Genomic DNA, 24,080 nt, shown 5'->3' with positions numbered 1-24,080 from the left:
TTGACCTAAAGTCTTTGATGGGCACGGTGGCTTACACCTGTAATCCGAGCACTTTGGGAGGCTGAGGTGGGTAAATCACCTGAGGTCAGGAGTTCGAGACCAGCTTGGCCAACATGATGAAACCCCGTCTCTACTAAAAATACAAAAATTAGCCAGGCGTGGTGGCGGGCACCTGTAATCCCAGTTACTCAGGAGGCTGAGGCAGGAGAATTGCTTGAACCCAGGAGGCAGAGGTTGCAGTGAGCTGAAATTGCGCCACTGCACTCCAGTCTGGGTGACAGAGTGAGACTCTGTCTCAAAAATAAATAAAATAAAAAAATAAAGGTTTTGACTCTGGTAATATGCTCCTGCACAGAGGTTGCCTTCCTCACCTGCCCATTAAACTTAGGTGCTTCCCTACCTTCACTCCACCTGCACAGAGTCCCTGTGGCATTCCCCACTCCACCTTTCCCCAGCATGAACAAAGAGGTTCTGTCTTCCTGACCTGCATAAATGCTCCAGGAGGTACCGTAGAGTGTCATGGTTGGGCTTTGGCATTGAGCCTATTAATTCTTGTATCTGAGAGAGGCACTGCTCTGATTCGGAGAGTGCTAGAGAGAGTGATGGGAAAGGCATGGTAGTAAGGTTAGGGAAGGTGCTAGGACAGGATGGGTAAATGCACTGCTCTTTCCCACAGGCATGGAAGACATCATTAATCTAGCACAGCTTTCTTTTTCACATAGCCCAACTATAGCCTCATAATTCTTTTCAATTCAGCCCTCTAAACATTCACAAAAAAGCAACTGGAGTAGGCACCTGAGTTGAACGTTATTTTCCATCTCTAAGGTCAGAATGGGAAAGAAGAGTATAAGGGAACCTCTATTCTATTATTTACCACCCGTGTCCCCCACATCAAGGGTTCTTTCCAAAGCTCCAACCCTTACCAAGGGCAGCACGGAAATGGGGCAGCAGCAGTGGTGGCACCAGAGGCTGGGGCAGCTCCCGGAGAAAAAGCTTCAGGGCTCCGGTGACCACATGAATGTCATCCCACTCAGTACTGTCCAAATCTAACCGACCTTCTGGAGGGAGAAGGAGGTATAGGGGCTCATGAAGGGCCAGAAAGATTTAGAGACTGAGAGATTAGAAGTTCTGGAGAAATCCAGTCAAAGCAGACTATAGGAATGCCTAGAGGGTCTGCAGTGGGGCAAGGTAGCTAAGGTGGGGATGAGGACAACCCTCCCAGGAATAGTACATGGGGGTTTCCACAGGAAGCAAAGAGGATATGTGGAAGTTTTAGGGATCTGAAGGGTCTTCCATGTAAGTACCTTGTCCTGGCTGTTCTGGGAACACATACCTCCCATCGGAGGTGACCGCACGCTCTGCAACATGAATGAGGAGAGATCAGGAGCTAAGACATACACTTCCAGCCTGACGGCCTCTCTACTCTGCCAGCTTCCTCATGTAGGACTGCCCATGGTTCTCAGGCAAGACATTCTTAGTACAACCACTGGCCCACAAGCCTTCTCACCTCTGTCCACCAGAAAGCGAAGCTTCTGGACCACTGCCAAGTTCCCGCTCACCCGATAAATGCCATCCACATCTAGACCTGGGAGATGAGGAAGGAGTAGATAAGGACTGCTACTTGAAAGTGTGTGTGGTGAGGGATATAAGGGTGGAGAGAAAAAGGGCAGTAGGAAGACTAGGTAGAACGGGGGAGGCAGAAAATTCTAGGCCTTAGCCTGTTGGAAGAGGATTCTGGGGTCTCTGAGAAAATGACCTCTTTTATCCACAGCAGCAATGCAGAGCCGCACAAAGCTGGGCACCGTGTCTCCTTCCCGCTGGCAGAGTGATTCCAATTGGCAGCCGAACACCTGGTCTGGGGAAGTAGAGTGAGGCGGGAAGCCAGTGCCAGCGTCACTCACAGGAGCTCTTCTCAGCATAGGCCTTTATCCTTAAGTGAGGCTGGTCCTCTTGGCTGCCTGTGCCAGGCCTGGGCAAGGAAATACACTCCACCTCCCTTCCCCTGCTTCAAACAATCTGGCAAAGGGGTACAGGTCACCCCAGCTTCTCCCCTAAACAATCTGGGGTAGTGGGAAAGCAGCAGTCACAGAAGGTTGTGGTCTAGTTCTGGGAAGCTCTACTCTGAGCCTCGCTGGAGTTTTCTTATCCATGAACCTGGCCCAGCCCCCTCACCTCGGAGCAGACCCCGCTCCTGCAGGCTTTGTAAGGGCGGTCTCTTCGCGATGAGCCGCTTTAGTTTGTTGCGCACGCGGTTCTGCTCGGTGCCTTCGGGCCCCCGAACTGCAGGAGGCAGGTAGAGCGGGGCGTGAGCGCCCGGGAGCCTCGCTGCGCTCCCGGACCCTCCCTCCCCAGCCCGCGCCTCACTGGAGCTCCGGCGGCTGCTGAGGCGCAGCAGCGGCTTGGACACCGGCTCCGGTTCCTCTTCTTCGTCCTCCCCGGCGCTCAGCTCCGCGGGTCCAGAGCCCGACAGACGCAGCTCCAGGGGGTTCTCCCGATCCTAGACCCGGGGCGGGCCGTGTCGAAGGTGAGAGAGGAGAGAAATCTGCATCCCTAGCTGGACTCTGACCCACTGCCAGGGTCCCACTTCCCGGCCCAGGCCAGGGCTCTCCACTGAGCCCACCCTGCCCCCACTGCTCCTGACTCCTATCGTTCCTACCCCACTCCCTTGGTCCCGGCCGGCCCGAGCCTCCCTCCGGGCCTCCACCCATCTAACCAGCCGCTCGATGACAGTCCGCAGCGCGCGGTGCCAGGCTCGCAGCTCTGTCTCGTGGTCCGACTGCAGCAGGAACTCGTGGCCAGGGACCGTGCGGATCTGAGGGCCAGGCAAGGAAACGCTCGGGTCAACGGGGAGGAGTATAATAAGCAGGGAGACCTAGCGGGAGGCCTGCGCGGGAGATTGGGGGCGCCCTCGGGTCGGGTGGGGCCTTGGGGACGCGCGGGAGGGCGCTCACGTGCAGGACGTTGCGGCGGCTGGACAGGTGGTGGCCGTGCGCCAGGGCCGCCCCGCGCAGGTCCACGCTACTTTCGGGCCGGCTACCCGCTGGTCCCTGACAATGAGGGAGGAAACTGAGGCCACGGTGTTGTTTCCTTCACTGCTTCCCTCTCCCCGGTGGGCTGTGAGGAGGTGGGAGGCTTCCTCACTTCTTTACCTTCCTCTGCACCGCCCTCCCCGCGGTCGCCCCCACATTGGCGTGAGGCGGTAGGCAGCGCCCGCACCCCTCCTGCGCCTCTCGCTCACACTCACCCAGCCTGAGGAGGGCGCTGTCGGCGGTGGCGCTCGGTAGAACACCAGGCTGTTACTCGTTAACACCACCCAAGACGGGCCCCAGTTCTTCCTGCGGGGACAGAGAGAGGAGGTAGTGGTAGCGAACAGGTCATTCTAGAATGACACGAGGAGGGTGCTCTTTCAACACCCTGCTCTACCCTATGGAGTTGACAGCCCAGGCCCTAGCTGTATTCCGGGTTCTCACCTGAGCTTGCGCCCCCCTTGGGCAATCTTGGTCATGTTGAGCAGACCCGACTTTTCCACCTCCTGGGAAGTGGAGGGAATGGGATCTGTAAGTCACCCTCGCCCTCCATAGTGGCTACGGCTTTCCCTAGGGGGTCTCCCAGGAGTGAAGTCCCTTAAAGTTGCTGGGGGAGGGCTGGGTAAGAGGATATTCAGAAAGAGGAAGATGTTTATGTGGAGCAGGAAAAGGGGGGAGGGGGGGCAGGGAGGGTCTTGGCCTTCACAAAGAAATGGGAGATTCACATGGGGGTCGTCCAGGAGCTGCGGCAGAGGTCGAGGGGCCTGCAAGGCTGGAGGGTCAAGCTGCGAGGTGCGTTGGCTGAGGCTGAGTGAACCCTAGGGGGGAGGATTGGAGAAACAGGTGGGGAAACGCTCGACTCAGGGATCCCTGGCTGAAGGAGGAAGAGGGGTGGGATACGGGTGAGAGGTGGGGGGTGTGGTGGGGAATGGAGAATGTCTTACACAAAACAGAAAGTCATAACAAGCTGGCTTTTTCTGCATATGACTGGGAGATGGGAGGGATCTCACCTGTGGGTCAAGCGGTTCTGGGGTCCCTGTGTCAGATCTGAAGCCCTTTGCCTGAGGTTGCAGGACATCATTGTTCCTCTTCAGGGTCTGTGTCCCCTCCATGGAGCCAGGGTTCTGGGTTAGGGGAGGAGGAAATAAAGCTACATCCAGATGCCACCTCTACCCACTCTCCACACCCTTCTTATACTTGGCTGATTGTTCTGATCTTCTGAGAGCCCCAGAGAGAAAACACACTACCTTGAGGTTCATCAGGGGAAGGAAGAGCTTGAGGGGACAGTGGAGAAGCAGGAGGTGAGGTCTCACCGTCTCGCTGCGACTGCGGCGCGGGGGCTTCCAGGACTTGCAGCCAGTCAGTGAATTTATGTAGAAGCAGCGTCCAGAGTTGGGGTCCAGGTGCTGCTCCCAGGCATCCAGCCTCTGCAGCAGGGGGCATGCAGGGCCTGGGGGTGGGGACCGAGGACAGCGGCGAAGGTCCACCAGGTTACAGTACACAGGGGGCTCTGACATGAGGGGCTGGGGGCCTGCCTGCCAGAAAAAGGGGAAGAAGGAGGTGGTCATTCTGCCTGTTGCCCTTCCCATGCTTCTCTTGGCCTTCCCACCTCCTGCTCCCTCCCCCATTGTCTTCTCACCGCCAGCTCTGGGCTGAGGTGACCCAGGGTACTGGGGGAGAAACCCCAGGCCCCAGCTGCTTTTTAAAAATTCTCTCTCTCACAGTTTTCTTTGCTCTTCTCCTCACTTCCTGTTGCCAACTTCCCGCCTCCCCCACCCCACCCCCACCTCAGGGCCACAGGAAAGGGGAACAGGCTTTTTGTGGGGTGGGGGGAATGTTGAAGGGGGTGCCCCACCCTCACATCCTGCAAGGTAAAAGAAGACAGAGAAGGGTCTACAGAAGGGAGGAGGAGCCCCTTTCCACCCACAGTTAAGAAAGAGAGGGAAGGGCTGGGCAAGTCACATCTCTAGAGGAGACCTGCTGTAGCCTATCAGGCAAGCAGAACACAGAAAAACCCTGCCCTGGGCTAGGAGTCTGGAGGAAGGAAGAGCACAGGGCTGGCCTTTCAGTGCCTCCACTGCGCCCTGTGCCCTGTCCCCTCAGGGCCTTTGGTACCTACTGTCACTTCTCACCTCCTACCCAGTTTGCCCCTCGGCTGCCTCTTTCTCCTCCTTGCTCAGAGTCAACTGAATGCCGTGACCTCACAGATGTCTCCCCGCACCACCCCAGCCACTCTCCACCACATTAACTTGCCTTTGTAGACTTATCAGTAGTACCAAGGGTTATCTTATTTATTTGTTTTTGTGTTTGTCATCCCCAGGGGAGTCCCCTGAAGACAGGGGTGCTGTCTGTCCTGTGCCTAGAACAGGGCCCAGCTCAGAAGAGCTGTGACTCACTGTGCTGGCACTGGCTTCTGACGGCAAGTCTTCCTGGGAGAGGGATCTTCCGCTTGGTCCTTCCTGGAAAGGCTTCAGAAGGCTGGGGCTCAGATTGTCAGTGCTGACGCTCCTACACATTTTGGGGGGAAGTGGAGGAGGCTGCTCCGAGCTAGCCTGAGCCCTGCTTGGGAGGGCCTGAGAAAACTCCTCCAGGGAACCATGAAACAACTTCGGCCCTGGAAACAGAAAAGGGGAGGGTGGGTGGCAGGTGATCAGAGGTGTTGTTGTAACTGGGTCCCCCATCTTGGGAACTCACAGGGAAGACAAGAAGGGCAGAGGGAGGATGTGGAAAATGGCATGAGACCTAGAAGCCTTAGGACTAGGAGGACAGGCAGTGGGATGAGGATGCCATGGCGGGGGCAAGAGGTAGGCTGATCAAAGAAAAACAGGAGAAGATGGTTAGCAGAAGCTTGAGGGAGGGGGACCTCCCGAAAATTCCCAGAAGCCAGGGAGGTAGGAAGGTGATGGGAGGTAGGAAGGTGAAGGGAGAGGGCTTAGCGCTTACTCACCAGGAGTCCAGAGCAATTGGCCGGGGATGACGGTAGTTGGACTCTGGGAAGGGATGGATTCCTCTATCATATAGGCTGCTGGGACGAAGATGGGTCGAGAGGTGGAGGGAGCTTCTAGGCGTCTTGCCAACCACCAGTCGGAGTTGGTCTTTCGAAGCAGTAGGAACCTGTCCCCTTCAGCCAGAGACACCTGCTGGCCATCTGCCCCAGTATAAGTAAAGGCATAGAGGGCACAGAGCTGGGATCCCCGAGGAGGGCTTCGGGGGCCCAGCCCTAGGATCCCCCAGGAACTTGGCCACCACCGGCTGGATAGCATTGTAGCCAGCACTGTCACCTGTGAGAAAAAGGGACACTGGAGACCCACAAGGGAATAGGCCTGGCTGTCTCCAGGTAGACAGACATGGTTCTAGGAGCAGTGTTGCGGGGAGGTGAGGACGGGAGCCCTTGAGTTGGGGGAGAGGGTAGAGCAAACCGCCTGGTGAGGATCGGTGACAGGTTTTGGGGGCTGAGAACTCCTGGTGGTGTCTGGTGAGGAAGTATGTAAGTAACATGAGAGAGGATGTGGTCAGCAGGGCTGCATGGCCAGCAAGGCAGGAAATTAGAGGAGATGACCTAGGCCAGTAGTTTTCCTCCAAGTACCTTGTGGGGCCCATCAGAAGATTCAGGAGCAGGAGTTGGTCCTGGGTAGTGGTGGGAGTCTTGAGGTGGACACAGGAAGGAGATAAGAAGAAAGAATCAGGTTCAAGACAGAAACAGGGAGACACAAGGTTAATGACAAAGACAAAAATGTGTGTTATTCTTTATTAAATTTATGCAAGCATCAATGTTTCCGTTACCAGTCACCTCAGACCATAGCTGCGTGCTTCCTGTGCAGACTCAGAGAGACATGGTGACAGAGAAACAGAAAGCCAAATAAATACCAAGACCAAATCTGAGAGAAAGACAAAGTGGGAGAAACACAGAGGGATTCAGAGTTGAAATATCGCCACCCTCCCAATCCAGGACACGATTTTGGGAGCTGAGAAGCCTTAATACTGTCCTGTACACACAAGCCTCTTGAGGCAGGAGCTACTTTAGTGTGTGGGTTCATTCATGCTTTTTTTTTTTGAGACGAAGTCTCGTTCTTGTCCCCCAGGCTGGAGTGTGATGGCGCGATCTCGGGTCACTGCAACTTCCGCCCCCCGGGTTCAAGTGATTCTCCTGTCTCAGCCCCCCAAGTAGCTGGGATTACAGGTGCCTGTCACCACACCTGGCTAGTTTTTTTATTTTTAGTAGAGACAGGGTTTCACCATGTTGGCCAGGCTGGTCTAGAACTCCTGACCTCAGGTGATTCACCCGCCTCAGCCTCCCAAAGTGCTGGGATTACAGGTGTGAGCCACTGTGCCCGGCCTCATTTATGCTTTTATCAAGGATTGATTGAGTGCCTCCTGCGTGCAAGGAGCAGTGTCAGGCACTGGAGATGAGAGAAGGGAATGAGCCCTTTTGGAGCTTAAGGAGAGACAGACCTTAACTAATGACACAATAAACTTAATAATTACAATTGAATCAGGAACAATGGACAAGTAATGCAAGACGCTATGACAGGTAGATAGGGGACTGATGCCAGCTTCTCCTTGGTGGAAGGTGGGAAGTGACCTTCCCTGGATTACCGGCACTTTAAAACCCACACTTCTGCTTCTGCCTTACCTGGCCACTCCTCTTTTCCTCTTCTCTCAGCTTCTCCACTGCACAATGTGAGGCTTTCTGTTTGGGTTTGGAGAGGTGGGTTAAGGAGCGAATGCCCCTCCCCACTGGTGATATCAGAGAGCCAGCTCTCTTCCCCTGAGGGCTGGGTGGCTAGTACTGGGCTTCTGCCTCAGTGATCTTCCTAGTTTACTTCACTTCAACACATGGAGAATCCTACCCCTCAACTCTTCCTTCCCACTTCCAAAATAGTGACTAATTTCACCCATTTATTCACTTATTTATTCATTTGGTGTTCAGTGCTTGAATCCACCCTTTTTTTGCCTTCTCTGAAACTCTCTCTCCTATACTTTAGCTTGTTTTTGTTAGCTTCTTCGCATTCACTTTTAAACATATCCAAGTCTCTCCCGTCTTTAGACAAACCTCCCCTTACTGGGCTTTCCAGATACCACCATATATATGTCTCTCTCTCTTTCTTCTTCTCTTTTTTTTTTGAGACAGAGTCTTGCACTGTTGCCTGGGCTGGAGTGCAGTGGCACAATCTCTGCTCACTGCAACCTCCGCTTTCCAGGTTTAAGCGATTCTCCTGCCTCAGCCTCCTAAGTAGCTGGGATTAGAGGCGCCCGCCACCATGCCTGCTATTTTTGTTTGTATTTTTAGTACAGACAGGGTTTCACTATGTTGGCCAGGCTGGTCTCGAACTCCTGACCTCGTGATCTGCCCACCTCAGCCTCCCAAAGTGCTGGGATTACAGGCGTAAGCCACCGCGTCCAGCCTCTCTCTTTCTTTTTACAGTCGAACTTCTTGAGTTGCCTACACTGTAGAGCGGATCTCCATTTCCTGTCCCCTCACTCCGCCACCTTTTCAAAGTCACTCCTCAATAGAGTCACCCCCGACCTTGCCTGAGCATGCTGCAGTCCTTATGCAGTCCTTATGTTGCTTGACATCTCAGTAGCAGGCAACACAATTGACCTTTCTCTCCTACAAACACTCTGCTGGTATCCCTCTTACCTTTCTGGCAGTTCCTTGTCTGTGGCATGAGAAATGACCTTCCTCTGCCTGTTCGTTAAACCACAGAAGCCTATCTGAGATCCTGTGCCCTGTGCTTTCTGCATACTCTCCCTGGGTGGTCTTATTCTCTCCCCAGCTCAAATGATTTCCATGTGCTGCTAAGGACTGTATCTCAAGTCCAGATCTTTCTCTGGGGCTCCCATCTAATCCACTGTCCACCAGAAAATCCACTTGAGTATTTCACAGGTACGACAAACTCAGTATGAACCAAACTGAACTTATCACAAACCTGTTTCTCTCCCAATACCACTATTTAGTTTAATATGAAATCAATAAATATTGGCCTGGTACAGTAGCTCACACCTATAATCCCAGCACTTTGGGAGGCCAAGGCAGAATATCACTTGAGCCTAGGGGCTTGAGGTGCAACATAGTGAGATCCTGCCTCTACAAAAAAAATTTTTTTTTTTTTTTTTTTGAGACGGAGTCTTGCTCTGTCGCCCAGACTGGAGTGCAGTGGCATGATCTCGGCTCACTGCAACCTCCGCCTCCCGGGTTCATGCCATTCTCCTGCCTCATTCTCCCGAGCAGCTGGGACTACAGGTGCCCGCCACCATGCCCAGCTAATTTTTTGTATTTTTAATACAGACGGGGTTTCACTGTGTTAGCCAGGATGGTCTCGGTCTCCTGACCTCATGATCCACCCGCCTCGGCCTCCCAAAGTCCTGGGATTAGAGGCGTGAGCCACCGCGCCCGGCCAAAAATTTTTTTTAGTTAGCCAGGTATGGCAGTGTGTGCCTTGTAGTCCCAGCTGCTCGGGAGGCTGAGGTGGGAGTATCTATTGAACCTGGGAAGTTGAGGCTGCAGTGATGCGTGATAGTGCTACTGCACTCCAGCCTAGGCGACAGAGTGAGACCCTGTCTCAAAATAAATAAATAAAATAATTTAATAAATATTTATTGAATGTTTACTACCATATATGCCAGGCAGGAACTATGTGCTAGGCATTGTCAATTAAGATGGTAAATATGGGGCCGGGTGCAGTGGCTCACATCCAGCTCAATCCCAGCACTTTGGGAGGCTGAGGCAGGCAGATCACCTGAGGTCAGGAGTTCAAGACCAGCCTGGCCAATGTGGTGAAACCCCCATCTCTAATAAAAATACAAAAATCAGCTGGGCGTGGCGGCAGGTGTCTGTACTCCCAGCTACTTGGGAGGCTGGGGTAGGAGAATTGCTTGAACCCAGGAGACGGAGGTTGCAGTGAGCTAAGATCATGCCACTGTGCTCCAGCCTGGGTGACAGAGCGAGACTCTGTCTTAAAACAAAACAAAAAATATGATCCCTGCCCACTCATAACAATGAAAATATGATGTAATAATGATCACTATGATAGAGGAAATACTATCATCTGTTGTAGCACATAGAAAGTATGCCCTATTTCCCATGCCAGAAACCTAGCAGCCAACCTGAATTTATCTTGTTTCCTCGCCACCCACATTGATTCAATTGATTACTGAACACTTCAATTTATATTTTCCCAATCTACCCAATCCCCACAACTACCACTCCTTTAGCCTGGATGATATAATTTCCTAACTAGTCTCATTGCATATAGTTCTCATTGCATATAGTTCTGCTCCCCTTCCAACCATTCCTGACACAGCAGCCAGAGTGACCTTTCTAAAACACATATGCCCTGCTACTCTCCTGACTTAAACTTTCCACATTTTATAATGTCATTTACAGATTCCCTCTCTACTCTTTTCACAGTCTCCACCACAAACTCCACACTGCAGTCTTATGCGAATTCCTCACATTCTTAAAGTGCACTGAAATCTTTGATTCTTTGCATATGTTGTTTCCTTTGCCTGAAACACGTCCCTTCTCCACTCCCTCCAGTCTTCACCTAGATAACTCTTACGCATCACTGAGATCTCAGCTGAAAGGTTACATGCACAGGAAAGCATCTCAGCCAGGCGTGATGGCTCACACCTGTAAACCCAACACCTTGGGAGGCTGAGGCGGGTGGATCACTTGAGGTCAGGAGTTTGAGACCAGCCTGGGCAACATGGTAAAACCCCATCCCTACTAAAAATACAAAACTTACTTGGGTGTGCTGGCCCAGCTACTGTAGTCCCAGCTACTTGGGAGCCTGAGGCACAAGAATCACTTGAACCTGGGAGGCAGAGATTGCACTGAGCTGAGATCATGCCACTGCACTCCAGCCTAGGTGACAGAGCAAGACCCTGTCTCAAAAAAAAAAAAAAAAAAAAAAAAAAAAAAAAAAAAAAAAGGCCGGGTGCGGTGGCTCACACCTGTAATCCCAGCGCTTTGGGAAGCCGAAGCAGGCGAATCACAAGGTCAGGAGTTTGAGATCAGCCTGGCCAACATGGTGAAACCCTGTCTCTACTAAAAATACAAAAAATTAGCTGGGCATGGTGGTGGGCGCCTGTAATCCCAGCTACTTGGGAGGCTGAGGCAGGAGAATCGCTTGAACCCGGGAGGCGGAGGTTGCAGTGAGCCAAGATTGCGCCATTGCACTCCAGCCTGGGCGACAGTGTGAGACTCTGTCTCAAAAAAAAAAAAAGCATCTTTTCACCCATTAGAGGGGCCCTAACTAGGAGGTACGATGGCAGGCTTTGCCTCCTCTATCATAACTTTCATCACACTTTAAGGATTATTTGATTTTCTGACTTTCAGGAAGTCTGTAAGTGCTGCCAAGGTAGCAGAAGCCCACATCCATTTTGTTGATAACTGTACCTTCAATGCCTTCTACAGTCACTTCTACAGTGATTTCTGGCATAAAGTCATAACTTTATGCCTCAGTTCCCTCATTAGTAAAATGGGGATGAGAGACCTACCTCAGTTTGTTTGTTTATTTATTTTAGACAGAGTCTCGTTCTGTTGCCAGCCTGGAGTACAGTGGTGCGATCCCGGCTCACTGCAACCTCTGCCTCCCAAGTTCAAGCAATTCTCCTGCCTCAGCCTCCCAAGTAGCTGGGATTACAGGCATGCGCCACCATGCCCAGCTAATTTTTGTATTTTTTAGTAGAGACAGGGTTTCACTATGTTGGCCAGGATGGTCTCGAACTCCTGACCTCAGGTGATCCGCCCGCCTCGGCCTCCCAAAGTGCTAGGATTATAGGTGTGAGCCACTGCGCCCAGCCTATTTATTTATTTTTTTTGAGACAGAGTCTGGCTCTGTCGTCCAGGCTGGAGTGCAATGGCACGATGTCAGCTCACTGCAACCTCTGCCTCCCGGGTTCAAGTGAGTCTCCTGCCTCAGCATCCTAAGTAGCTGGGATTACAGGCATGCACCACCACACCCCGCCAATTTTTTGTATTTTTAGTAGAGACTGGGTTTCATCATGTTGGCTAGGTTGGTTTCGAACTCCTGACCTCAGGTGATTTGTCCACCTCGGCCTCCCAAAGTGCTAGGATTACAGGCATGAACCACCACACCCAGCCTCTTGGCTAGTTTTAAAAACTATTTTTGGCCAGGAGCAGTGGCTCATGCCTGTAATCCCAGCGCTTTGGGAGGCCAAGGCAGGTGTATCACCTGAGTTCAGGAGTTTGAGACCAGCCTGGCCAACATGAGGAAACCCCGTCTTTACTAAAAATACAAAAATTAGCTGGGCATGGTGGCAGGTGTCTGTAATCCCGGCTACTAGGGAGGCTGAGGCAGGAGAATCGCTTGAACCCAGGAGGCGGAGGTTGCAGTGAGCCAAGACCACACCATTGCACTCCAGCCTGGGCAATAAGAGTAAGACTCCATCTGAAAAAAAACAAAAACAAAAAAACTATTTTTTTTATGTTGGCCAGGCAGTCTTGAATTCCTGGGCTCAAGTGATCCAGCTGCCCAAAGCACAGGGATTACAGGCATAAGTCACTGGGCCTGGCCTAGTTTTTTGTTTGTTTGTTTGTTTTGTTGTTGTTAATGTAACAACAGCCATTTTATTATAGTTTCACAATTGTATAGGTATGGAGCAGAAATTTGGGTAGGCCTCAGGTGGGTGATTCTTCTGTCTCATGTGGCCTTGAGACCCCACCAAGGGTCACTTAAGAGTTTTCAGTGGGCAGATGGGCTGGTCTGGAAGGCTTCACTCACAAGTCTGGCACCTTGGTAAGGATGACTGGAATGCTGGGATTAGCTGGAGTTGTCAGACAGAATATCTACATGAGACCTCTCTAGCATGGCAGCTCAAAGTGGTAGGATTTCTTACATGGCAGCTCAAAGCTACTAGTGTGCTAGATAGCCTGCAACTGAAGCTGCAAAACTTCTTATGGCCTAGCTTCAAAAGGCCCAGAACCTCCATAGAATTTTCTGAGATCAAATATAAAGTGCTTAAAACAGTGCCTAGCTCATAAGTACTATTAGATATTAATTATTCTTAAAATAATATAAAGATGAATAAGAAGCGTCCCTTTCTCAATAACAGGTATGTGCTTCCTTGAATAATATATACTTATTGCCAAACTCTTAGCCATCTTGAATCTCAATTTTTTTTTTTTTTTTTTTTTTTTTTTTGAGACGAAGTCTTGCTCTGTTGTGCAGGCTGGAGTGTAGAGGCACGATCTTGGCTCACTGCAACCTCTGCCTCCTGGGTTCAAGTGATTCTCCTGGCTCAGCCTCCTGAGTAGCTGGGATGACAGGCGTGCACCACCACACCCAGCTAATTTTTGTATTTTCACTAAAGAACGGGTTTCACCACGTTGGCCAGGCTGGTCCCAAACTCCTGACCTCAAGTGATCTGCTCGCCTCGGCGTCCCAACGTGCTGGGGTTACAGGCGTGAGCCACCGCGCCCGGCCTTACTTCTCAATTTCATCTTTTCCCTAGAGATGTTTGGCCGGGCGCGGTGGCTCACGCCTGTAATCCCAGCACTTTGGGAGGCTGAGGCGGGCGGATCACGAGGTCGGGGGATCGAGACCATCCTGGCTAACACGGTGAAACCCCGTCTCTACTAAAAATACAAAAAATTAGCCGAGCGTGGTGGCGGGCACCTGTAGTTCCAGCTACTCGGGAGGCTGAGGCAGGAGAATGGCGTGAACCCCAGGGGACGGAGGTTGCAGTGAGCCGAGATCGCGCCACTGCAGTCCAGACTGGGGGGCAGAGCAAGACTCCGTCTCAAAGAAAAAAAAAAAGAGATGCTCTTCTACCCCTTTGATGAGACGTCGAGCTGTATATGAACTCAGACTGGTATTAATATTTTACTTGTCTACATTCTTTTTTTTCGAGACGGAGTTTCCTCTTGTTGCCCAGGCTGGAGTGCAATGGCGCGGTCTCGGCTCACTGCAACCTCCGCTTCCCGGGTTCAGGCGATTTTTTTTGCCTCAGTCTCCCGGGTAGCTGGGATTACAGGCGCCTGCCACCATGCCCAGCTAATTTTGTATTTTTAGTAGAGACGGGGTTTCAGCATGTTGGCCAGGCTGGTCTCGAACTGCTGACCTCAGGTGATCCGCCCGCCTCTACTCCCCAAAGTGCTGGATTACATGCATAAGCCACCGCGCCCGGCCTATGTACATTTTTGTTGTTGTTGTTGATAGGATGGATATGTACACTAACTTCCACTTTGTCACTAAAGTAATTCCGCACATGGTAACTCCGAACTCTAAAACTCTGACCGTTAAGAGCTTGCATCGAGAGCCACTGCGAGTAGCTGCTGTTATGACATGGCCATTTCATTCTCCACAACAAGAGAAGCAGCCGCGGCTTCAGTCACCGCCCTCCAGCAGCGTAAGGGGATAAAAGTGCGACTTGCCCTAAAACCTAAACGTCTCTTCTGGATCTCCAGAAAAAAAGTGCTGCTCTAGGCCGGGCGCGGTGGCTCACGCCTGTAATCCTAGCACTTTGGAAGGCCGAGGCGGGCGGATCATCTGAGGTGAGGACTTCGAGACCAGCCTAGCCAAAATGGTCAAAGCCCGCCTCTACTAAAAATACAAAAATTAGCCGAGCGTGGTGGCACGTGCCTATAGTCCCAGCTGCAGGGGAGGCTGAGGCCGGAGAATCACTTGAACCCTGGAGGCAGAGGTTGCAGCGAGCCAAGACCGTGCCACTGCACTTCAGCCCGGGTGACAGAGGGAGACACACACACACACACACACACACACACACACACACACACACACACAAAGTGCAGTCTAGCCCGCATCTGCGGCCTCTTCATCTCGATGATAGTCTTTTCCTGTGTCCTAGCGTTGCATGATGGGAGAAATAGTCTACTTTCCGGTAGCGGTGCCAGGGCAGTGGCCTAACACGGAACTCCATTTCCCGGCGTGCCTCGCGGAGGCCGCTGAACTCAGAAGCGGGAGGCCGGTTCCGGTTGCATCAGCGTGGGATTCACGGCGAAATGAGACTGTTCGTGAGTGAGGGCGTCCCGGGTTGCTTGCCGGTGCTGGCCGCCGCCGGGAGAGCCCGGGGCAGAGCAGAGGTGCTCATCAGCACTGTAGGCCCGGAAGGTACTCGTGCTGGTGCTGGTGGGCGGTGGATGGGGGGGCGGGACCGAAACACGCCAGATTCTCTGCAGCTGTCTTTGCCAAACCCCTAGCCCTCGCCACACACCCCAATCGACCACTTCTCCTATTATCCTTGATCACTCCACGCCTTCTTCCCTCCCAGTCACATCTTTCACTTCCTTTAATTACCCTCAATATAATACCCTTCCCTTATCTCTCTCCTCCCCTCTTCCGTCTTCCCGGTCCCCGCCTCACCCCAGTAAACTGCTCTTCCCTTCCCAACCTTCTCCTACACCTATCAGGCATCCCCCTCTGCTCTTTAGTTACTAGCATGACAGCCCCCAGGCACCCTTTTGTGTTCTTAGGAAATCCTTCTCTCCCCTCCTAACACACACACACGTTCCTTTCTGTTTACCTCTTCTCATTCTCAGCCGATTGTTTGGGTGACTCTTAGGAGGTTCTCTTGTAAAGTCTTCTCAGTTCTTTTAATTTTGTTCTCCCACTGTGACCTTCAGATAATTATGAAGACATCCCGGTTACTTTCAGTCGTTAAGTTCTTGGCTGCAGCACTATCCCAATACCACCACCTCCTCTGCAGTCCCCATCTGTTGCTTCCAGCTGGCAGTTTCAGCTGAACACCTGCTGGCCTCTCCAGCCCATTCCGGACCACCCCCTTTCAGTGGTCCTATCCTGGAACTTCTGGGTTGAGACTGCCCATCTTTCTTTTTTTACTCACTGAACAATGCAAGGTTATCCTAAGTTGACAAAGTATTTCTTTTCTTTTCCTTTTTTTTTTTTTTTTAACCCACTTTCCATTCTTGCATCAGATTGTGTGGTCCCGTTCCTGACCCGGCCTAAGGTCCCTGTCTTGCAGCTGGATAGTGGCAACTACCTCTTCTCCACTAGTGCAATCTGCCGGTCAGTATTGGTCCTTGGTGTAGGGAGGTGGCTGAATCAAATCAGACCTCACTGTCATTTGTGTGGCTTTATTTGCAGCCATTGTTTCCCTGTGTGATGAGAAATGGGCTAAATGGGCCCTTCTAAGTCCATCATCTGTTGCTCTCTCTCTGGGCAGATATTTTTTTTTGTTATCTGGCTGGGAGCAAGATGACCTCACTAACCAGTGGCTGGAATGGGAAGCGACAGAGCTGCAGGTAGGACTAAGGTATGGGGGATGTCAGGCAGGCCCTTGTTCTGCGTGGCCATCCTAACTCATGTCCCCTGCATTTTAGCCAGCTTTGTCTGCTGCCCTGTACTATTTAGTGGTCCAAGGCAAGAAGGGGGAAGATGTTCTTGGTTCAGTGCGGAGAGCCCTGACTCACATTGACCACAGCTTGAGTCGTCAGAACTGTCCTTTCCTGGCTGGGGTGAGTTGGGTCTTGAGATGAGGACTGGGGAAGGCTTATGGTGTAAGGATTAAGAGGGAAGACTGTATTGAGAGTGTTCGAACCCAACACTGCCACTTACTAGTAGTGTAATCTTGGCAAATCACTTAATCTCTCTAATCCTCAATTTTTTTCAGTTGTGAAATGGGATAATATTAGTACCTATCTCAGTGAGTTATTGTGAGGATTAAGTGAGATCATATAAAGTGCTTAATACAGTGCTTGACATATAAAGTGCTCAGTAAATGTTAGATATTACCATTGGGAAGAAACTGAGTGTCTCATTTGTGTACATTTTCCTTTTCTATCCCCCAACAAAGGAGACAGAATCTCTAGCCGACATTGTTTTGTGGGGAGCCCTATACCCATTACTGCAAGATCCCGCCTACCTCCCTGGTGAGAACTGTGCATATCACTCCAACCCTAGGAGCTTGGTGTAGGGGTTACAGAATGGGCAGTAGAATACTGAGAACTCCCTTCAAGGTACAGCTTGACTGGGCAGCTATAGCAGAAGATGGCTGAGGGAACTGGGGAAAGCAACTGGAGAAACCTCACAAAGAAGGGGAAAGATGCCCGCTCCTGCCTACCAGGTCCTTTGTTTGCTGATTTTCTTTTCTTCCATACCCACAGAGGAGCTGAGTGCCCTGCACAGCTGGTTCCAGACACTGAGTACCCAGGAACCATGTCAGCGAGCTGCAGAGACTGTACTGAAACAGCAAGGTGTCCTGGCTCTCCGGCCTTACCTCCAAAAGCAGCCCCAGCCCAGCCCCACTGAGGGAAGGGCTGTCACCAATGAGCCTGAGGTTTGGAATAGGGCAGAGCCTTGGGGCCTGAGGTGGGAGGTGGCTAGGAGATGGACTTTGAGCATGGCCACTAACTTTTTCAGGTAGTGGCAAGGAGAAAGTTTCTTTACCCTGTGGGCCCTCCTCACCTGGTAAGGGATTCTCTCCACTCTTCATAGGAGGAGGAGCTGGCTACCCTATCTGAGGAGGAGATTGCTATGGCTGTTACTGCTTGGGAGAAGGGCCTAGAAAGTTTGCCCCCGCTGCGGCCCCAGCAGAATCCAGTGTGAGTAGACATGGCACATGTGAGTGGGGCTTGATTTTGTAGTGGAAATTGTTGATAGAGCCAGAACCTGCCTGCTAGGTCCCGTTTGCTGATCTCTCTTTAATTTTTCATCCTCTCCTTTTAATTCTTACATCTCTTTTTTTTTTTTTTTTTTTTTTTTTTTTTTTACATTTTCTCTTAGCCTATCATTTTGGACACTCCATCTGTCCCATCTGCACCCATGTTTTTCTTATCTATCCTTTTATCTATCCTTTTTTTTTTTTTTGAGGCGGAGTTTCGCTCTTGTTGCCCAGGCTGGAGTGCATTGGCGCGATCTCAGCTTACTGCAACCTCCGCCTCCCGGGTTCAAGCGAGTCTCCTGCCTTAGCCTCCCAAGTAGCTGGGATTATAGGTGTGCACCACCACGCCTGGCTAATTTTTTGAAGAGACAAGGTTTCACCATGTTGCCCAGACAGGCTGGTCTCGAACTCCTGACCTCAGGTGATCCACCAGCCTCGGCCTCCCAAAGTGCTGGGATTACAGACATGAGCCACTGTGCCGGCCCTGCACCCATGTTTTTCAGCTACTTTTTACCCACCGATAGGAGCTAAATCTATTTTTCCAGTCCAGATCTGTATTCTGAACTCCAGACACATTTGCCATACTGTCCTAGACTCCTTCACCTCTACAGGCATCTCAAATTCAACATATCCAAAACCAAACCTGTTACCTTTCCTGCTAAATGCCCTTTTATTTATTCACCTGCCTTTGTTGAACAGCCTCCACCTTCCACCTAAAAATCCAAGCCAGAAATCTTGGTGTTATCTAGACTTCTTCGTTTCTCCCTAGCTGTATTATTCATTCCGTTACCAAGTCATTGACTCTAACTGTTAAGTAGTCTTTGAATCCACCCCTTCTCCTCTCTGTTGTCACTGTCACTACACAGATACTAACAGACCTTGTCATCTGTTATCCTCTTTCCCTGACACTCTGTACTCCACACTGCCTCCAGAGTGACTGCTTAAAACTGCACAGACTATTATCACTCCGTTTTAGAATTCTATCGATGGTTCCTTTGTGTAATTCACAAGGCCCCTGACTGCAGGCTCAGTAACATATTTTGTCACTCTCCTGCTACACTAAGATAATATTTATACATATGCAGTTTTTTCCGTCAAAATGAAATTATTTACAGTTCTGAGTATGTTTGCCATTCAATAAACAATTTGAGTGTTTACTCCTTTCCAGTCCCTGCATGCTAGGAGCTGGGTATACAGAGGGGAACAAGACAGACAGGATCTCCGCTGTCATGGGACTTTCTGTCTGGTAGGATAGACAGGTATTTTAAAAACTGTCACACAAATGTAGAATTACACATTTTGAAAAGTCCAGGTGGCTCATGCCTGTAATCCTAGCACTTTGGGAGGCTGAGGTGGGTGGATCATTTGAGTCAGGAGTTCAAGAGCAGCCTGGCCAACATGGTGAAACCCTGCCTCTACTAAAAATACAAAAATTAGCCAGGCATTGTGGCGGGCACTTGTAGTCCCAGCTACTCGGGAAGGTGAGGCAGGAGAATCGCTTGAACCTGGGAGGTGGAGGTTGCAATGCACCAAGATCATGCCACTGCACTCCAGCCTGGGAGACAGAGCAAGACTCTGTCTCAAAAAAAAAAAAAAAGTCCAATGAAGGAAAAGAAGAGGTTGCTATGCGAGGAAATATCAGAGGTGACTAATTTAGAGGCCTCTCTAAAACATTGAGTGAAGACTTAAAACGGCCAGGTGCGGTGGCTCATGCCTATAATCCTAGCACTTTGGGAGGCCAAGGCGGCAGATCACCTGAGATCAGCAGTTCGAGACCAGCCTGGCCAACATAGCAAAACCCCGTCTCTATCTAAATACACAAAAATTAGCTGGGCACGGTGGCTCGTGCCTGTAATCCCTGCTACTCAGGAGGCTGAGGCAGGAGAATCGCTTGAACCCGGGAGGCGGAGTTTGCAGTGAGCGGAGATTGCGCCAGTATACTCCAGCCTGGGCAACAGAGCGCGACTCCATTTCACACACACACACACACACACACACACACACGTAAACAAATTTGAGACTTGCAAGATAAGTAGGGGCTAGTTAGGCAAGAGTAAGAGTGGAGAGAGGGTGTTTCAGAGAGAGGAAATCTAATATGCAAAGACCTGAGGAGCACGAGAGTTTGCCTCTTAAGGAATTCCTAAAAGGACAGTGGCAGCAGGCTGGTCAGTCGGGGGCACATGGGTCAAAATGAGTTTTGAGAGGCAGGTGGGGCTGGCATCATACCATTGTCTCTCACCTCTGTGCCTTTATGCATACTGTTCCTTCTCCCTGGAATGCCAGCATCTTACCTGCCTGATGCACAACTCTTCTTGCAGAGAGGAGTTCTGCCTTTTCCTTCTCTATAGAGTGTGAGACAGTCTTAAGTGCTTCAATTTCTGGGAGGTCCCATTGTCATATTTTGTTGTAATTGTCACATTACATGTTTGTTTCTTCACTAATTTGTAAGCTCATTGAAAGTAGAGGTGTCTCTTTTATGGGACACAGTTGCTAGCACAGGGCCAAATGTTCTGTAGATATTGATAACATTTGAATGAATTTATGAAAGTCCATCCTTGTTGTTTTGAGTATATATATATAATAGATATATTATATATATATTTTTTTAACTTTAATTTTTTTTTTTTAGACAGAGTCTCGCCTTGTCATCCAGTCTGGAGTGCAGTGGCGTGATCTCAGCTCACTGTAACCTCCGCCTCCCAGGTTCAAGTGATTCTCCTGTCTCAGTCTCCCGAGTAGCTGGGATTACAGGTGCACACCACCATGCCCGGCTAATTTTTGTATTTTTGGTAGAGACAAGGTTTCACCATGTTGGCCAGGCTGGTCTCAAACTCCTGACCTCAGGGGATCCACCTGCCTCGGCCTCCCAAAGTGTTTGGATTACAGGCGTAAGCCACTACGCCCAGCCTTGTTTTGAGTATATCTTGAGCATATATTGTGGATTCAGTTTAATACTAAGCACTTCTTTTTTTTTTTTTTTTTTGAGATGGAGTCTCACACTGTCGTCCAGGCTGGAGTGCAATGGCATGATCTTGGCTCACTGCAACCTCCGCCTCCCGGGTTCAAGTGATTCTCCTGTCTCAGCCTCCTGAGTAGCTGGGATTACAGGTGCCTGCCACCACGCCTGGCTAATTTTTTTTTTTTTTTTAAGTATTTATTGATCATTCTTGGATGTTTCTCGGAGAGGGGGATTTGGCAGGGTCATAGGACAATAGTGGAGGGAAGGTCAGCTGATAAACATGTGAACAAGGGTCGCCTTCCGCAGTGTTTGTGTCCCTGGGTACTTGAGATTAGGGAGTGGTGATGACTCTTAACGAGCATGCTGCCTTCAAGCATCTGTTTAACAAAGCACATCTTGCACCGCCCTTTATCCATTTAACCCTGAGTGGACACAGCACATGTTTCAGAGAGCACGGGGTTGGGGGTAAGGTTATAGATCAACAGCATCCCAAGGCAGAAGAATTTTTCTTAGTACAGAACAAAATGGAGTCTCCTATGTCTACTTCTTTCCACACAGACACAGTAACAATCTGATCTCTCTTTCCTTTCCCCACATTTCCCCCTTTTCTATTCGACAAAACTGCCATTGTCATCATGGCCCGTTCTCAATGAGCTGCTGGGTACACCTCCCAGACGGGGTGGCAGCCGGGCAGAGGGGTTCCTCACTTCCCAGACAGGGCGGCCAGGCAGAGGCGCCCCCCACCTCCCGGACTGGGTGGCGGCCAGGCGGAGGCGCCCCCCACCTCCCGGACGGGGTGGCTGCCGGGCGGGGGCTGCCCCCCACCTCCTGGATGGGGAGGCTGCTGGGCGGACATGCTCCTCACCTCCCAGATGGGGTGGCGGTCGGGCAGAGACACTCCTCAGATCCCAGACGGGGTCGCGGCCGGGCAGAGGCGCTCCTCACATCCCAGACGGGGTGGCGGGGCAGAGGCGCTCCCCACATCTCAGACCATGGGCGGCCGGGCAGAGACGCTCCTCACTTCCTAGACGGGTTGACGGCGGGGAAGAGGCGCTCCTCACTTCCCAGACTGGGCGGCCAGGCAGAGGGGCTCCTCACATCCCAGACAACGGGCAGCCAGGCTGAGACGCTCCTCACTTCCCAGATGGGGTGGCGGCCGGGCAGAGGCTGCAATCTCAGCACTTTGGGAGGCCAAGGCAGGCGGCTGGGAGGTGGAGGTTGTAGCGAGCCGAGATCACGCCACTGCACTCCAGCCTGGGCAACACTGAGCACTGAGTGAGCGAGACTCCGTCTGCAATCCCAGCACCTCGGGAGGCCCAGGCGGGCAGATCACTCGCGGTCAGGAGCTGGAGACCAGCCTGGCCAACACGGCGAAACCCCGTCTCCACCAAAAAATACAAAAACCAGTCAGGCGTGGCGGCGCGCGCCTGCAATCCCAGGCACTTGGCAGGCTGAGGCAGGAGAATCAGGCAGGGAGGTTGCAGTGAGCTGAGATGGCGGCAGTACAGTCCAGCCTCGGCTCGGCATCAGAGGGAGACCGTGGAAAGTGGGAGACAGAGAGGGAGAGGGAGCAATTTTTTGTATTTTTAGTAGAGACGGGGTTTCACTATGTTGGCTAGGCTGGTCTTGAACTGACCTCATGATCCACTTGTCTCAGCCTCCCAAAGTGCTGGGATTACAGGCATGAGCCACTGCACCCGGCAATATAAGCACTTTCTTTTTTTTTTTCTGAAACTGAGTCTCACTAGGATGGAGTGAGTGGCGCAATCTAGGCTCACGGCAACCTCTGCCTCCTGGGTTCAAGTGATTCTCCTGTCTCAGCCCCCCGAGTAGCTGGGATTACAAGCACGCACCACCAGGCCCGGCTAATTTTTGTACTTTTTTAGTAGAGACGGGGTTTTACCATGTTGGCCAGGCTGGTCTTGAGCTCTGACCTCGTGATCCGCCTGCCTGAGCCTCCCAAAGTGCTGGGATTACAGGCGTGAGCCACTGCATCCGGCCAATACTAAGCACTTTCAAGGCTCATATAGAATAGGAAGTACTGCCGTGGCTCATGCCTGAAATCCCAGCACTTTGGGAGGTTGAGGCGGGAGGATCACTTGAGCCCAGGAGTTCGAGACCAGTCCTGGCAACGTAGACTGCATCTCTACAAAAAAAATTTAAAAATTATCCAGGCACGGTGATGCCTGCCTGAAGTTCCAGCTACCTGGGAGGCTGAGATGGAAGGATCATTTTGAGCCCAGGAGTTCAAGATTACAGTGTGCTGTGTTGTGCCACTGCCCTCCTGCCTAGGTGACAGAGGGAGACCCTGTCTCCAAAAAAAAAAAAAAAAAAGGAGATAACCTTTCTCAGGCATGTATACAGGCAAATACATTTAAATGCATAAGTGGAGGAGGAGACAGTTGGCATTGAAGATCCTATGGGCAGACTAAGCTGTGTTGGGCTAGAGTGCTTGCCTTCCTTTGATCTCCTTTGACACTTTGCACCTCTTCATTACACTGATCCCAGTCAGCAGTTACATAATAGAATGTAATACCCTTGGGAGCAGAACCTAGGGCATATTTGCCTCTATACTTGCCACAGCAGTAAGCACACTCATTCTGAGAGATAAGTGACAGGGTAACACAAAAGGAGCACTACTCAATATGGTACAAAGTGGTTAGGGGGTTGGGATACAAAAAAGACTGTGTGGGAAGATGGCCATCAGTGAAGAAGGTTTTCTTGGAGGAGGTGATTTCTAAGCTGGATTTCAGAGAAAGTTACGATATTCAGTTATGGGGAGAAAGGGTGATGGATGCACAAGAAATTAGTGAGATGTGTTTTATGGAAATAAGCTGTAAAATGTTCTAGGAAGTAGTTGGGCCATCTATTGGGATATATAGCAGCAGCTGGGAAGAAGGGTTGAGGTTAATGTGAGGGAATCGGGGAGGCAGTGACTGTAGGCTAAGAATGGTTGGAAAGATGATAGGAGCCTTAGTGTAGTGTCAGTGCTAAAGAGGGGATGTTGATACAGGATGTGTACAGCTCAGATGTCAAGGATGATGAAACTTGAAAAGGAATACTGAATTGAGTGCCTTCAGACAGCAGGTTGAATGGCATGACCAGCAACGATCTAGAAAAGTGGGAAGGAGAGGGTGATGGTGAAGGCAAAACTGGTGCCTGCTGGTTTGAGTTAGGCCATGAGGAAGTGACAGACATGGGTTAGAGAGTCGGTACAAAAGGACTTGTTACGGGTCGTATCTAGGCTGGTGAGCTCTTTGGATTTCAGATAGTGGCTAGAGATTATAGTAACATAGCACCTGGAAAGAAGGGGAGAAGCCAGTGCTGGGAAAGTGTTCTTGGGAGTGGTGAGAGGGTAATGATTGGACAGAGCCTAGGGAGAGTTTGAGCCTGAGAATGAGGTAATAGAAAACAAGCAGTCATGACAGTAAAAGGGACAGAAATTGGTGTTGAACAAGGCTCCTTCATAGCAGTACAGGAGACTTCCT

At 51.0% G+C, this 24,080-nt stretch overlaps 2 protein-coding genes across 32 annotated transcripts in view; one reads left to right on the top strand and one right to left on the bottom strand.

Annotated features, from left to right (window-relative positions):
* The window catches only part of ARHGAP9 (Rho GTPase activating protein 9), a 16,592-nt gene extending 861 nt beyond the window's left edge, over positions 1–15,731 (bottom strand). The window contains exons 1-20 of one of the 28 annotated variants that reach the window (XM_063786447.1): positions 14,632–14,966; positions 10,775–10,843; positions 7,660–7,716; positions 6,613–6,671; positions 5,974–6,307; positions 5,423–5,640; positions 4,340–4,561; positions 4,037–4,150; positions 3,752–3,844; positions 3,471–3,532; positions 3,245–3,335; positions 2,952–3,047; positions 2,714–2,812; positions 2,365–2,497; positions 2,173–2,280; positions 1,757–1,855; positions 1,508–1,585; positions 1,305–1,358; positions 924–1,058; positions 485–590 (exon numbers count right to left, since the gene is read on the bottom strand). In XM_063786447.1, the coding sequence (XP_063642517.1) occupies positions 485–590; positions 924–1,058; positions 1,305–1,358; positions 1,508–1,585; positions 1,757–1,855; positions 2,173–2,280; positions 2,365–2,497; positions 2,714–2,812; positions 2,952–3,047; positions 3,245–3,335; positions 3,471–3,532; positions 3,752–3,844; positions 4,037–4,150; positions 4,340–4,561; positions 5,423–5,640; positions 5,974–6,289 (2,024 nt within the window). In that variant the 5' untranslated portion in view covers positions 6,290–6,307; positions 6,613–6,671; positions 7,660–7,716; positions 10,775–10,843; positions 14,632–14,966. Of the gene's footprint in view, positions 1–484; positions 591–923; positions 1,059–1,304; positions 1,359–1,507; positions 1,586–1,756; positions 1,856–2,172; positions 2,281–2,364; positions 2,498–2,713; positions 2,813–2,951; positions 3,048–3,244; positions 3,336–3,470; positions 3,533–3,751; positions 3,845–4,036; positions 4,151–4,339; positions 4,562–4,665; positions 5,164–5,275; positions 5,641–5,973; positions 6,532–6,612; positions 6,684–6,816; positions 6,873–7,659; positions 7,717–8,558; positions 8,904–10,774; positions 10,914–14,631; positions 14,967–15,536 lie in introns of those variants that run through there. The other 27 variants (XM_063786445.1, XM_063786449.1, XM_063786444.1 and 24 more) reach the window with 27 other exon arrangements.
* The window catches only part of MARS1 (methionyl-tRNA synthetase 1), a 27,645-nt gene continuing 18,519 nt past the window's right edge, over positions 14,955–24,080 (top strand). For 3 of the 4 annotated variants that reach the window (XM_054663139.2, XM_054663138.2, XM_009425062.4), the window contains exons 1-7: positions 14,958–15,124; positions 15,949–16,039; positions 16,197–16,275; positions 16,354–16,488; positions 16,827–16,902; positions 17,137–17,309; positions 17,468–17,574. In XM_054663139.2, the coding sequence (XP_054519114.1) occupies positions 15,016–15,124; positions 15,949–16,039; positions 16,197–16,275; positions 16,354–16,488; positions 16,827–16,902; positions 17,137–17,309; positions 17,468–17,574 (770 nt within the window). In that variant the 5' untranslated portion in view covers positions 14,958–15,015. Of the gene's footprint in view, positions 15,125–15,948; positions 16,040–16,196; positions 16,276–16,353; positions 16,489–16,826; positions 16,903–17,136; positions 17,310–17,467; positions 17,575–24,080 lie in introns of all 4 variants that reach the window. The other variant, XM_009425063.4, reaches the window with a different exon arrangement.

This window comes from Pan troglodytes, chromosome 10 (assembly GCF_028858775.2).
Source record: "Pan troglodytes isolate AG18354 chromosome 10, NHGRI_mPanTro3-v2.0_pri, whole genome shotgun sequence".
Classification (NCBI taxonomy): domain Eukaryota; kingdom Metazoa; phylum Chordata; class Mammalia; order Primates; family Hominidae; genus Pan; species Pan troglodytes.
This window is presented reverse-complemented; position numbering and strand designations above follow the sequence as displayed.